A 15,106-nucleotide genomic window follows, 5' to 3' on the forward strand; every position below is an offset into this window, starting at 1 on the left:
TAATTGGAAACTCATCATGGCTGGGCTTCCCGAATGAAGATTTGGGGAAGGCTCTACCCACGTTTGTTACAAGCACTTTGGTGGCTAAAAAGGCCAGTATGAGATAGGCATATCCAGTTGCAAAAGGCACAGCAGAAAGGCTCCTTAGGTGGTATATTCTGCAAGGCACGATGTGGGATTCACCCAATTCTCCATTTCTCCTATTGTATATTGAGAATAGATTTTTTTTTTGCTTTTGCCCCTACAATACAAAGACTTCAATAGTAAAATTATATCAGTAGCAGATTTGACCTGCATTGTGCAAGCTGACTTTGATACTGAAAATATGAAGCAAATTGAAACATACTGCAATTGTTTACGGAGCTTTAGAAATATTTAATGCATTTTCTTCCTAGAAAACACATCCCGAATCCAGACCAGAAAGTGTTGAAACTACACAGTGTCATGACTGTCAAGAGGAAAATGAGATAAGGTATAGTATTTCACTTGATATTTACATTTGAAAATGTGATTTTATCTTTGAGAGCCACTTCCTGTTACTCTCTAGCTCTATGACAAACACAAAAAACCTGCAAACATGGGGTCTTGCTGCAGAGGTTAAATGTGTGTTTAGGGTGTGCCCTTTAAAGGACCCTTTGGTGTAAATATAGAAATTGATATGGAGAATATTTCTGCTTACAAAATTTTATAAAGAAGACATTACCTTTACTTTGTCTGTCCTTACTCCCACTGTGAGAAAGGATTGCTGAGACCTATAGGGGAAGCAACAAAATAAAATGAATGTTGTCATTTGCTGTGTGGTGTAAAGCTAGGCTGACACTACAGTGTAAAGCTAGGATTTGGAAATAAATAGAAAGCAGTGTCTTCCTGGTTGTGTTTCTAAATCCTTTTAAATACTTTTACATTAACATTACACTTAACATTTTTTGTGTTCTTTTACTTTTTTGTATTCCCCGGGATATTGTGTTTTCCAGGGGGTTTTTTTTATGCTTGTAGAAAGTTGACGAGGACTCATTTAAATCCTAATCACTTCCTACGGTCATCCTGAAACAATTCAAGGCTCTGTTCATAGTTAAACTCATACTTAAACGTGGCTTTGTCAGACTTTTAAACAGAAGAAGTTCTGTGTAACTCAGCCAATCAAATATACCTTAGAAATAACAATTAAAGAGTTTGAAGTTCCTTGGATATGACTTGGGCAAAGAATTCTGTGGAATTCAGAAAAGGTCTTAGGGATATTCATGCTATAGCATTTTGAGAGTACTGTTTAACTTCATATTTCATGACTTTTTGTCAGATTTTAACTATGAGGTACTTACGAAAAGATCTGATGCGGTTGGTAGAAGGACACATACTGTAGTCCTCTCACACTGTGTGAAATGTCCGGTGCTGCCTGCTATTGAATACAGAAACAGGCAAAGTTCTGATCTAGCAGTTTGGTCACAGGAGCTGAAGTTTTCAGTGTTTAGGCTTGCTAAAATAATAAATCCTTAAAACAAATTTACTTCATGTATAGTATATAGAATGAAAGACTGTATATTCACCAAATATATTAGTAGCTATGAGTAACTCATTCTACACCTCATCCTCACAGATATTGAAACCTGTGAAATGGAACATACATCTTCCTTTAAACTTCACAGGAAATATAAAACACTGTTTTATATGAAGAAAAGAGGGAAAAATTAGTTAAATGCAGGAGAGGACCTTAGCAGGAAATTTAGACAGACTACATTCTCCATCAGATGTCTTCTTAAATATGTGGCATATGTGTTGGCATATATGGCACAGATGAGTAATAGAAATTTCTCCTTCCTGAGAAATTTGGAATATTCATCTACAAATAGAAAGAACTAATAGCAAACATAAATTGAAATACTTTGGGTTCCCTTTTATTTTAACTAACTTACAGATCCTTCTATTCTATTGGAATTAAAAAACTAGTATTATAGTAATAAAGTACCTTTTTTTTTCCCCCAGTATGTTGCAGCAAAAAGAAAAGAAACATCTACAAGTGTAGCTGTTACTTTTTTTCCCCTCAACACTGTTACTGTTTCATGTACTGGTAAGTTTTTCTGGTAACAATCTTACCATAGACTTAATTACTCTCAGTTTCTGCAGTTCAGCAGTCCATTTTGGGAAAAAAAATATATCTTGCTATCAGTAGGCTTGATTTGTGCATAAGATCTTTAACAACTACTTTAATTAATCCTGTACCATTAATTTATACACTTGACTTTTAACTTGAATGCTTCAAAATGAAATGTGCAAGAATTCCAAAGTGAAGTACAGATACTGCTACTCCTTTTTAGCTCAAGAGGTGATGGAGAAGCCTTCAGTTGTTGTCCTACAGCAGTTTGAAAGCAATATGAACTAAAAACACAATCTGCTAAAAGTAGCAGGTGAGTGTAGGAGAACAGGTCAAGCAGAGCTGAGCTTTTATTAATTGTTGCTTGTTCAGCACAGTTTGCAGTCTCTGTAGCCTCATCAGATGCATCATTCTTGCTTTAGTATGCAAGAGTGAACAGCAAAGGCAAGTGAGGTTTCTCAGTCACAGCTGTCCTCTGCAAAATGGTGTGCTTCTCTGGCAAGAGGCTTCTTACCACAGGAACTGTGCTGTTCTTAGCCCATGTATGAAAGAGTCTGGAAGATTCAGGTAGCACTGAATGGTTCATTTTATATCACGGGTGGAAAGAGCAATGTAAAAGTAAACAGGCAATCCAGGTTTGCAGTTCGTCCTGTAGCGGTTACTCTCAAGTGTTTGATGTGATCATGCTAGCTACAACTTGAGTGAGTTTCAGACTCCTTAGCTGCTTTGTTCTAATATCTGCTCAGTGAGAAGGTAAACTGTCACTGCATTGGACAAGTCATTCAATTTTTCCAAACATGTAAACTCAGTTTGGTATTGACTTGTCCAAGATGACTTCAAAGGGAAGTTTACTGCCAGAGGTTGCCGATACCAAAATGCACAAACAACACTTCTGTAAAATCATCACCTTAGATGACTTCAATGAGCTTTTGCAGGCAAAGGTGTTCTTGACCAGGAAAGTATATCTTATAATATTTTTCTTTCTGAGTAAAGAAATGTCTATACAAGTGTCATTAAATTTATCTAGTTCCAAAATTATAAGGAAAAAATGTCTCTGTTATATATCTGTGAGTTATATAGGGAGGAAGACTAATTAGCAAAATCAGTTTCTGTTTTTCTCTTCAAGCAGGTAACAGTTCCATGTTCGCTTCATAAATGAAGCAGCTTTAAGCACATTCGTATTCCTTCTGGAGTGACAGACTGAGTCTGCATCTGTTGTTGCTGCCCATGACTTCGTAGACATGATATAGAAACGAGGACAATTTGTGTTTGTTACTGTGAAACCAACAGTGAATTGAACAATTAAAGAAGAGTGTGCACTTAGCAGGACTGTCTCTTATATAAATATCTACCTTGTGTGACATTTGAGGATTTCTAATTGCATTAATACTTTCATCTGACTCTGGCAAACAAAGTATGTCCTGAACAAAAAGCATCTTTCAAATGCCTCCAACTATGTATAATCATTGCAAGTCATAAATACCTTTCCACCTTTATTTAAATTTTGTGTTCTCTACCTTACATTGATGTCTTCAGATGGAGATCTCTGAACTGACAGAAAATGCAGAAATGGATACAGATAACATACTGTTTGATATTGTATATAAAACTTGAAAGTAAGGTCATGCCATGAACTAGAGTTCTAGACTTTTACTTATAAGGAACTGTCTTTATGCCCGGCAAAGGTCGTGTGTACAGCAACATGTGGTCTCTGTCGGGTTCCAGGTGGCTGGTTGCCCACCCCAGAAAGCCTCAAGAATTTATCAGCGTTGATGGTCTCTGTTCAGGAGAAGCAAATACTGGATGAAGACAAAGTAAACAAGAGGTGAATGTAACTCACAGAGCTTCGAAGCATTCAGAGTAACTGCTGGGGATGTGAACACTGGTGAAATTTCCAGCCATGCTAAGGGAAAGTAAAGAGTCTGAATTGCATTCAAACATCAGAATAAAGACAAATCCGTGAAATGTGTTTTAAATTCTGATGATGTATGCCATTGATACTTTGTCTTTAAATGTCTAGAGTAGGAAATCTGAAAGATACTGAGAGCGTATTTAGCTTTTACTTACATCAGTTATAATTAATGTTTGCATTGTGTTTTAAGTGATAAGTAAGCTTTAATATCCTGGCATTCTCCACTCTTGAAGGTTAATTCTTTTGAAACAAAAGAGAAAGGCTTTGTTTCTCACTTGTCTTCTGCTGTTATAGCATCAATGGAATATGTACAGGACTGATGTACAGACATGTATTTTCAAGTAAATCCTAAAAATACCATGGTAAAAGTTACAAGTGTAGTAGTGCATCTTTTCATCTTGGCTCTTTCCGAATAATGGTTGTGATTATTTATCGGTATTAGGGGGGTTTACTCCCAAAAGGGTCAAGGCTCACTTCAGATGACAAACTGTCATATGTCATCAAATTGACCAGGTCAGCAAGAGTTCTAGTTTAAGCTACTTAAGAAATTAAAAAAAAAAAAAAAAAAATCCCTTTTAATGTTTTGCATAAAGTTTGAGTTCTCTTTAAAATGTACAGTCACTAAAGTTTTTAAGAGTTCTGTGGAATTTTTTTCTTCTACTGAATTTTCTGAGAACCATGCATAAAAAGAATATATCATACATATAATATATACGTATGTGTGCATGTATGTGTGTGTGCGTGAGTGTGTGTGTATTATTGTAAAACTGTCTTACATACTTATTAAAAAGACAAAACCTCAGAACCTTACCATGTTTGATGACAGAGCTGATGTGTGCATGTAGCCACTCTGCGTGGAATTCTTACTCTATGAGATCATTTTTAAAACTTCTCATGAATTTACTGATGCAAGGATTTGATCATGTGGAATTTTTATTTATACTCGAGCCCTTTTTGCATTTCCTGGATGTCAGAAAAGGGTCTTCAAGTCCTACTCAACTGGTATAAATTAACATAATTCCGTTAAGTATAACAGAACTTTGCATCATCTGAGGAAATTCTCTTAGACAAGATCGAAAGAAGCTTAGTGTGAGAAGCTTCATGTTTATTCAGAAAGATGCTCCTGTAGAACTCATCCAATTAATAATCAAGATTGTTCATCACATCTAAAAAGCAAGTGCATTCCTCAAATAACAGAATTCCCCACGGAATTCATGGAAACGGTTAAGTTTCCTTTGACATTTTGTCATTCTTTACTCACAAGGCCCTCAGACTCTGAGTTTCAAACCTATTTAAGAGTTACCCTAAAAAAAATGTCAGTATGACCTATTTGATGGAAATTTGCACTTTATCGGTAATGTAGAGAATAACCGTGTTTTAGTTTTGACTGAATGGAAAAGTGTCCAGAAGCAGTTATCCTTACACATTGTACAAAAACCTTAAATACTTCATACAATATGATATTAAGGCAAGCTTATGCATTTGAAGTTTTAAAAAAAATTTCTTAGATTCAGTCAAACAATAACCGTGTATTTATTAATGTTCTTGTTCCTAAATGCATTCTGTCCAGAAAATCAAATACACAATGATGTTGCATATTGGTGTGCCCCAAATTATACTTCGATATTCAAAATGTGCAATATTTTAGGCTTCTTAGTCTACTGTTCAATACTACAGAAAATATCAACTATGAATTGAATCATGCATTAAACACAGATTCGACAAAAAATTCACCTTCCAAGAGCAATATCTCAAAAAAGTAGCTAAATCACTTTCAAATAATGTCAGATGCTTTAATCTTTCTGTGGAGCAAGGGAAATTTAAGGCTATATGAGAACAGAAAGAAAATTTATATACAAACTTTCCACCTTCACATCACAAACTTTGTTCTTTGAATACGCACCAAAGTCGTATGACACATGAAGTAGCAGAACTGTTGTTCAACTTCATTGTTTTCCCATTCTCTGCCTTTTGAGAGATCTGAACATAACATCAGGTGTTCTCGGTCCTCTTGCAAAGAAGGACACTTCTAGACATTCTATAGATGCAGTAGATAGCATGGCATTGGAAATGGGATTGTGAATTTATTGGAAACTTTCTGTGGCCACTGAGGAGATCTTTACTTTGGACATAGTGACATTTTGAAAGACAACTGACTTGTGAGACATCTTTGAAATAAATGGAAATAGAAAAAGTTACTGCTCAGTGGGAGTTGGGGTGGCGGAAATAGACTTTTAACTGTCTCTATATTCCATTGTAAGCTGTTTAACTTCTGGAGAGTGATCAGTTTTTCAGTCTTCTTTTTGGGTAGACAGAGCCTATGCATTAACACAGTTGGAAAACTAACACCTTTCCTCTTAAAATGAAATTGGGGGAAAATGGGTGTTGTATTTTTTATACAAAAGTCAGCCAAATTTGGCTTTTGGATATCTGTGGTGAGAAACTTAACATTTTTAAGTTTTTTTTGAAATAGTTCACTTTTGCATGCAATTATTAAGGGCTTTGTGAGAAAAAAAAAACAGATAGTGGTATGCTGAGTAACTCTGTTTAGGTTTGTGTTTACTTGAATGAATTAATGGTACTTATTTCATCACAAGGTCATTTTATAAGCTTTCTTATAAAATGTGCTTGACTATAAATGTGCTTGACTATGGAGTATGTGTACAACCTGCACATTTTTTTGGGTTCTCATCCTCACCAGCTCTGTTTTCTCTATTACTCTCTCTTTGTAATATGCTGAAACTGTTCAGTACACACAGTACAACTACTAAATTGAAAATCTAACTGTATGTATAAAATACTGATATTTTGAGTTAGATTTACATTTAAAAATTATCCAACATTCTTCAATTCAGGAATCTGATTCAACTGCCTTAAATGCAGATCTACAGTAATGGTGACATGTTGCTATTATGTTATCAAATTGATGGAACATGGAAACTTCAGGCTCTTTAGTGACAGACACAGACATTTGCTGGTTGCATCATGGGCAAATTCATTTATTTAAATGTAACTGTCAGCACAGTTTTACATAGTTACATTCTGACTGAAGGTAATCAACAAAGTTTTTAAAATGTGATGTGTGTACATATGTGTCCTCTTGAAGATAGATGTTTTCCCACATCCTTTTTTATATCAGTTCAAATTTGGAATTTACATTATATACATATACTTTATTGTTCTAAATAAAGATATTATGCACTGCCAAATAATTACCATATTGCTTTGTGTCAGTCCCATTTAAGACCTTTCTTTAAGTCCTGCATCACCTGGAAGAATTCTGTCAGAACGTATGCTACTAGATGCAGACTCCTTCATAATGCATTTCCTGAATGTTGCTGGTGCACTTCTTGTGCAGTAAGTAGCATTCACCAGGGTTTTTCAGTAGAAACCAGAGCTTATTCTGTGAGAATGGCATCCTTTCTTTCAGGTTTCAACAGTTTATTGTGACTTTTCTGTAAGAAGTCCAGGATAGGATGAGTTTGGGAGGAAAAAACTGAGCTGCTCAGGGAGCTTTGGTACATCTTCATTCCTGAGAGAGAATGAAAGGATGCTGGCCTAAGAGGAAGAGATAAACCTACTGAGACTTTCAACCTTCCTTGGAGAGCATTAAGGAACCTTGGAAGAAAGAGAGGTGAAGCTACAGTAGTCAGATACAGATGAAAAAAAGAGTGAGGTAAAGACAGGACTGGTGAGGAAGGGTAGAGAGTACGATTAGTGGACTGGGACACAGGGCAGCAGGATTTGGGGATAGCAGAATTTAGGGTATGGACAAAAATGAGAGCTGTGGCTGTTGGTCTGGACACAGCCAGAAAGGCAGAGCAGATGGACTTGAAGGAGGCCATGGAGCAGTGGAGTAGCACTGATGCTGTAGCAGGAGTTGTGCCCTGAGGAGCAGCACTGGTGGCTCAGGTGGGTCAACAGTATGATGGATACTCAGTTCAGCTAGGGCTACGTGAGTACCGTGTAGTTGCAGAGTTGGAAATGAGCAAACTTCATGTGGAAGCTGCAAACTTCATGCAACATAAAGGAGGCAGATTTGACTTGGTATTTCAAGATGGCAAAAATGACAGCTAGGTACCTGGAAATGAGATGTAAGAATTCTTAGCTAACAAAACAACTCTCACTGGAGTCAGGAGCTGGTAAATGATAATCTGCTTCAATGTCCAGATTGACTGTGGTGTGGGGATTGTTGGTGAGGGGTGACCCTCAGAGGAGGGAACAGTAGTGTTTAATATCAATGTCATAAACAGTGGGATCTAGTGCTCTCTCAGCAAGTTTGCAGACAACACCAATCTGAGTGGTGTCAAATACATCCTGGGCTGCATAAAAAGGGACTGTGGTGAGCAGGTTGAGGGAGATGACTCTGCTCTGCCCTGAGACCCTACCTGAAATACTGCATCCAGCTCTGGGGTCCTCAACATAGCAAAGGTATGGACCTGTTAGAAAGGGTCCAGAGGAGGGACACAAAAATGGTTAGAGGGATGAAATATGTTCCTATAAAGAAAGACTGAGAGAGCTGGAGCTGTTTAGCTTGGAGAAGAGAAGGTTCTGGGGAGACCTTATTACAACCTTCTAGTACTTAGAGTTAGTTTATAAGAAAGATGGGGACAGACTTTTTAGTAGGGCCTGTTGCAAAAGGACAAAGGTTAATGGTTTTAAACCTAAAGAGGGCACATTCAGACTAGATATAAGGAAGGAATATTTTACAGTGAGGAAGGTGAAACACTGGAAGAAATTGTCCAGAGAGGTGTTAGATGCCTTGGAAATATTCAGGGCTGGGTTGGATGTAGCTCTGAGCAACCTCATCTAGTTGAAGATGTCCCTGCTCATTGCAGGGAGGATGAACTAGGTGGTATTTAAAGGCCTTTTCCAATCCAAACTAATCTATGACTCTATGACTCTATGAATTGTAACGTATGTAGATAAAGTGCAAGAGGGAAAATCCAGGAAAACATGTAAATCTTCAGCCAAAAGAGACACAACCATAACATTTTGATGCCTTACGTAATGCTGACTAACTACATACCACCACCACCACCACCTAATTTGAACCCTGAAGACTTAAATGTGCTAAAGGATTGAGAGAAATATTTACCTCCAGTTTTCCAATTTTAGTTTCTCCAAAACAATGAATATAAACATTTCATTTAGTAGACAAAAACAAAGGCTATCTTTGTCTGAGGCATGGACAGCATTAATAATGGTGTTTTCCTACTTCTGTCATGCAGAAAAACAACATTTATTATAATAAACAACTTTTTCTTGATAGCAATACATTTTAAAAGCTTAATGCTTCCATGAAATGACTGTATTTTAGATGAGCTGGATATATACCCACTCCGCATACACTCCATGTTACAGTGTAATTTTATTCCATGTTAACACATGTGTGTTACTAAACATATTTTTTGCCCAAAGTTTCTGAATGGTCATAAATAAGATGTTTTTAGTCTTAACAAAATGGATTGTTTCAGTATTTCACACTATATTAACAGCTTATAGAATCACTTCCTTACTACTCTTCACGTAGCTGTTGATGATAATTTTTTTTCTGAAGTTCAAACATTTCTAAAATGGATTAAGTTTTCCCAATATCTACAAAGTAGCATGTGCTAACACAGCCAAGTCTTGTATTATTATTATATACTTAAAAGGAATTACTATGTACTGGTGTGTAATAGAAAATAAGGTTAAATTAAAGCAGACTGCAAGAGGGAGGGAATGGAAGTTTTGCCTCTTTTTCCTCTGCCATATCCCAAGGTAAGGTATTGCAACATGTATCAGGAAAAATCCCAATGTGATTATAGTTCCTCTGACTTCTGACCCTTTCTGCAAGACCTCATGATGAGCAAGCAGGAACTAAAAATATAGATGAGACATTTTGCAGACAGACATGAGCCTTGGGCTTCTGGCCAGTCACAAAATGCAGGGACAATTTTCATTCTTTTTTGGCAAGATATTTCTTGAGCTCATGAAAAAATGTTCTACTGAGATCACAAAAGCTTCTTTGTTTGTCACCAGTTCTACTCTGCAGGATAATAGCATGATAGTAAAATTGTCCCAATTAGAGTAAGAAGCTGCAGAGCAGAATGTATAGCTTTTGTCAGTTTAAGTGACTACCACAAGTGACAAAATGTCATCTTCGAAATTTCACCTTGTCATCTCCTACAATGTGAATGATGCTTATTAGGACCCCCCAGGTTATTTAATCTGTCATGTTCTTAAAGTTAAATATTTTAGACCTTCCTTTTTCTCAGCAGCCCTGTCATCATTAACAAAACACAGAACAGCCTTCACCTTTAGAAGTGACAAAATGAGGATGTGTCTCAAAACCAATTAATAGCATCAGTGAAAGCAGAGACATAGCATCTAAATCTTTTGTATCTCATCCCCGGGAATAAAGCAAAGAGTTCTTTGTGGCAATTATTCCTCCTTTACCAGAAGTTGGGAAGAAAGTAACCCATTGACATGGTGATACCACTCAGCAGTTTGTTGTTAAATCTTGTTTCATATTGTTCCAGAGGAATCCAATTGCCTCAGTCCATAAGCACTGTGTTTCCTTGATTTTATTTTAAATGCTCTAACCTTTGGATCAAAAAAAGAGTTGTGCGAATGAAGGATGCTGTTACAGGCTACAATTGGGTGCTCATTACATTTCAAATAGAATCACTGATACACAGCAAAATTTTAAACAGGCATACTAATGTACATGTAATGTAGTGTGGGATGGCAGGTGCTGATGGGGGTGGAGCAGGAGACAGTGGTTGAATTTAGCAAATTTTACAGGTAACGGCTGTGAACTTCAATCATATACCCCGAAGGAATGGCTGCACGTTACAGAATCTCTTCACAAATCCAACCCTTGGCAAGAATGAGCCTCAAGATTGCCAAGTCCCATGCGCTGATCAAAAGGGTTGCTGGGCATCCCACACTGCACTGTATTCCCCAACCACTGGCTGCTCAGTACCGTTGCTCTTCCTGCTCAGTGGCTGCAAGTGCCAGAACCGCATGCACCTACTATGTCCCTGGGGGTTCCTGAGATGAATCCATCTATATTTCCATATAGGCCACCAACGTTATTTCACTGAGAGCCAAAAATCTGGCTCCACGTTGCATGACTCAAACAGGTCTTCTGCATTTCAACCTGGACCAAAACTAGAAACTCAGCAAAGCCGCAGGTTTTTTCTCTTGCATACACGCACCTTTATGTTCTGTCATTACCCAGTACCTCCTTCAGCCCCCATCCAGACTCCCTGTACTCTCCTCTTGAGTCATACTCTGCAATTAAAACCTCATGTATCCCACTTGCACTTAGCAGCCTTACCATTAGCAGTTTTATGTAGACAGTAAACATTTGAGTTAGCATTTAGGAAGAAAACACTTCAAATTGTTTAGCAAAAGATTAGACTTCTGGGGTCAGCTATAACTGGAATACTGCTAGTCTCACTGTAAATTGCACTGCACAGCAGTACACATGCTGGCTGCAAGCAGAGAAATTCCCACAGAGTTTTTCCTCAGAGGAACAAACAAAGTCTATGCAGCATAAATATGTTAACCCTATTTTCCCCTAAAAGTATTTGCCTGTCGGATTTAAGACAGCAAGAGCTGGTCAAATTAATCAGATACGTCTTTGAGTGGTCCTTGCTCACAGGGTTCCTGTCAATAAAACTTGTGAACTGACTGAAGTCTAACCTTTGTCTCTGATGACTCTTTTGTTGGTCTTGCCCAGACTGATTATAACTTGAGCTCATTTTGCTGTGTTTCATCTTGCAGCATCACCACCCTCTGTGGCCCTTGCCTATCCAACCACGAGTTGACTCAAGCCCCATGCTCTTCCCACCTCTAACTCTGTGTCCATTACAAAACCTTGCCATATTGACCAAGGCTGGGGAGCAGCATGTGTTTTCAGAGTCAAGACATACAACACACCCATCCAAACACTTCCTTCACCTTCTTATAGTAATCTGGGCCAGGCTTGCATGCTCTGATGGGTCAGACACCAAGGCATATGCCTTTGGATACAAAGAGTGTCCACTGCCTCTTCACCCCACAACAGTAGTGCTGCTCCAATGCTGCTCCACAGGCTGTGGGAAGCCACACAGTGCCAGCCTTTAGCTTCCATCTGACCTGGTTCCAGGAGTACTGTGTTATACTTTGCACAGCAATGCAGATTCAAAGGGAGAGAGAAGCATGGTCTTGCACCCAGTCTGGTGAGCAGGGGATTGAGAAACCCTTTATTTAATTTTCCCTCCTTCACAGGCAAACATTAAAGGATTAAGTTATTTAGTAATAGGAGGAATATATATGGTTTTCCTTGTGTGCTCTGATGGGGTGAAGGAATCCCCAATATTAAAAATAAAAGCAGCAAAATAAAAGCACCATTTCTAAAGAAAATGTAAAGGTAAGCAATAATGCAGGAAGTTAGTATGACTGTGTGCAGTCAGAGATTGTTGTCAAATTCTCTGATGGTTTTGTAAATATCATGTCTACATATCATTCCAGTGGCTTAAAAATAAACTGGAAATCTTTTTTATCAGCAAAAAAGATAAATAGCCTTCACAAAAATGGTAATGTTTTAAATTCTACTAAGTCTGCCTGACTGTATATAGTGACAGTAAGCAACCCAAAACCAAGAAAGCAATGCCCAATAAACAAGTTCATGTACAGCAGCTCTGCACTCAAGAGATTAGGTTTTAGAAGTTTGTAGGTAATTTATTTTTTTAGGAAAAAAATTATTGCCAAGTTCTGAAATTCTATGACTTCTCTGCAGAGTAGAATAAGCATTAAAAAAAAGGAGATCATAGCAAATTATTAATTCAAATTAACCAGATAATTATATGAAACTCTCGCGCATAAACCATGGAATTCCACACAGGGATTCCTGAATTTAATCTGCCAATTTATAATGGATATTTTACGTTGCAAATAACCATTTAATCTGAATTGAAAGGGATATGAAAGCAAAGTTACTATGCGGAAAACTATTAACTATCATTATGTAAAAAAAATAATTTAATTTCCACTTCAAACTTTTCTCTGTGGTTCTATAAAGTGGCAACAGTGCTCTGGTAAGGGCAAAGTTCAACTGCAGGACACAGAAGGAAGCATCATATGATTTTGGCAATTAAATAAAGTATCTGAAATATCAGAAGGTGCCATCTACTTGATAAGATGTTACTTTTCATGGAAATGTAAAAATCTGTTTCAGGAGTAAGCAGCAAAAGAAGAAAATACAAGTGTGTATTTCTTTGAAAAGTGTAGGATATCCTTTCTCTTCACAACCATTTTTATGACCTTAAATACTTCTCTGCTCTATTAGTAAGGTAAGCAACTTGCTTTCAAGGCCGCCAAAAACATTTTTGAACTGAGCTCCATTTACGGGATTTTTCATGAATTGTTTCCAGTCTCATTACAAGATTCTTTCCGTTTCAACATGTTTTGGATCTTAGCGCTTCTGGAAATCAACCAAATCCACAGCTCTAGTGAAAGCTTATCTGCAGAAAAGTCTCTAGATGTAGTGTGTGTTACAGTTTCCCACCATTTATCACAGCTTCTCTGCCTGAGGTTAATGTTTTCAGAGCAAAGCTGGCAGAACAGCTTAGGTAAGACATCCTCACCTGTTTCAGTACCAAATCAATTGGGCAAACTTGAAACACTTTAAAACCTGCTGTTATTTAATAAATGAAGGGGAAATTGGTGATAGAGCACTACAAGGGTTGAGGACCTCTCTCATCACACATTCTGCCAGCTCTGGAGGAAGAGGCAATGTTCAGCAAAGACAACTGCTAATGGACACCTGAAAATGTGAAAAAAATCACATCACAGTCAGTGACAATAATTTGTCTGCAGTCTGCTACTAAAAATTAACACACAATTATGCTGACAGAGTTGGCTGGCAAATGACCCATCCTGAGAACAAATCGAGCACAGCAATACAAAAGCTGATACTTGGTCATACTACAAGATCTTCAGAAACATCAAAGGACAAGCTTCAGTTTTGAAGTTATTCTCTAGAAACTAGATTTACAACAATCAAGAAGATTAAACCCTCCCTTCTTGCCTGGTTTTCCATTACATGAGGCACACTTTGCTCATTCCAGACGGTTTCCCAATAACAGCCAGGACCTCAGAGCACCAGTGGGGCAAAAATGACCAAATCCACTGGCTGTTGTAGCTGGAAAAAGATATGGAAGGGAAATGGTTTTTAAGAACTTTTGCTAAAACATTGCATTTAAAAAAAACCCTTGTGTGTCACCCAGTTTGTTTGCTGCAAGCACTGATATGCATCATTTATTTCTGCTGTAACCTTGAGGACAAAGACTCAGTTTTTGCCCTAGAAAATAACACCAGTTACATTTTATCCATCTATTGGGAATATTTACTTTACCATGTACAAAACTGATTAATGTCTACAAAAATTTTCCATTTAGAATTCAGCCAAGCATAGTATATGCATTGCTTATTCCGAGGAGTATTGCACCATTTTTTTTCTTTTTTTTCTTCTTCACAATCTTTTGCTCTTAAGCTTAATCCACTTCTTGTTGTTCCTCTCTTCAACTCTTTTTTGACCTTTTCTACTTACCTCTAGGAATAAAAAACTAGAATATTTCATCAAATGTAAACATTAAAAAAATATTAAAGCATTTTCATTCAAAAATCCTAACTAATTTTTTGAAGGACATAGTATTAAATCTTATGTGAATCTAACTCAGGTTTGTCATGATAAGGTGGTCTAGATAAACCTCATTATATAAGTAGGTAGTATAGCAAAGATACAAAATATTACTAAGCCTCACAGTAATAAAAGGCATATTTCAGGTTTTTAGACATTATCTTTCTTTCCCCTACTTAAAACTATCTGTAAGCTCTCCTCTCCCATGTATCTAGAAATACAAAATTAAATGTTTTATCAAAAGCTCCTACTATATTGTAAAGCTTTAAAATTGATCAGTTTCTTATTTGGTATTTTAGGAAAATGGCCTGGAAGAATAATCCATCCTCTTTCCAGTACACAGTCAGTGTTATCTTCGTCACTTCTGAAGTAAGTGGTTTTTACCTGCTGGTACTAAAGAGTCCATAATGGAGAACAGATTATTACCTTT

General features: G+C 37.2%; 1 protein-coding gene across 2 annotated transcripts in view; it reads left to right on the top strand.

The window, feature by feature from the left end:
* The window catches only part of KITLG (KIT ligand), a 56,359-nt gene extending 48,919 nt beyond the window's left edge, over positions 1 to 7,440 (top strand). Inside the window, exons 8-10 of one of the 2 annotated variants that reach the window (XM_027666924.1) lie at positions 396 to 472; positions 1,981 to 2,065; positions 3,216 to 7,440. In XM_027666924.1, the coding sequence (XP_027522725.1) occupies positions 396 to 472; positions 1,981 to 2,020 (117 nt within the window). In that variant the 3' untranslated portion in view covers positions 2,021 to 2,065; positions 3,216 to 7,440. The remainder of the gene's footprint in view (positions 1 to 395; positions 473 to 1,980; positions 2,066 to 3,215) is intronic. The other variant, XM_027666935.1, reaches the window with a different exon arrangement.
* Positions 7,441 to 15,106: the final 7,666 nt, after the last annotated feature.

This window comes from Corapipo altera, unplaced genomic scaffold (genome assembly GCF_003945725.1).
Source record: "Corapipo altera isolate COAL_440 unplaced genomic scaffold, ASM394572v1 1, whole genome shotgun sequence".
In the NCBI taxonomy this organism is placed as follows: Eukaryota; Metazoa; Chordata; class Aves; order Passeriformes; family Pipridae; genus Corapipo; species Corapipo altera.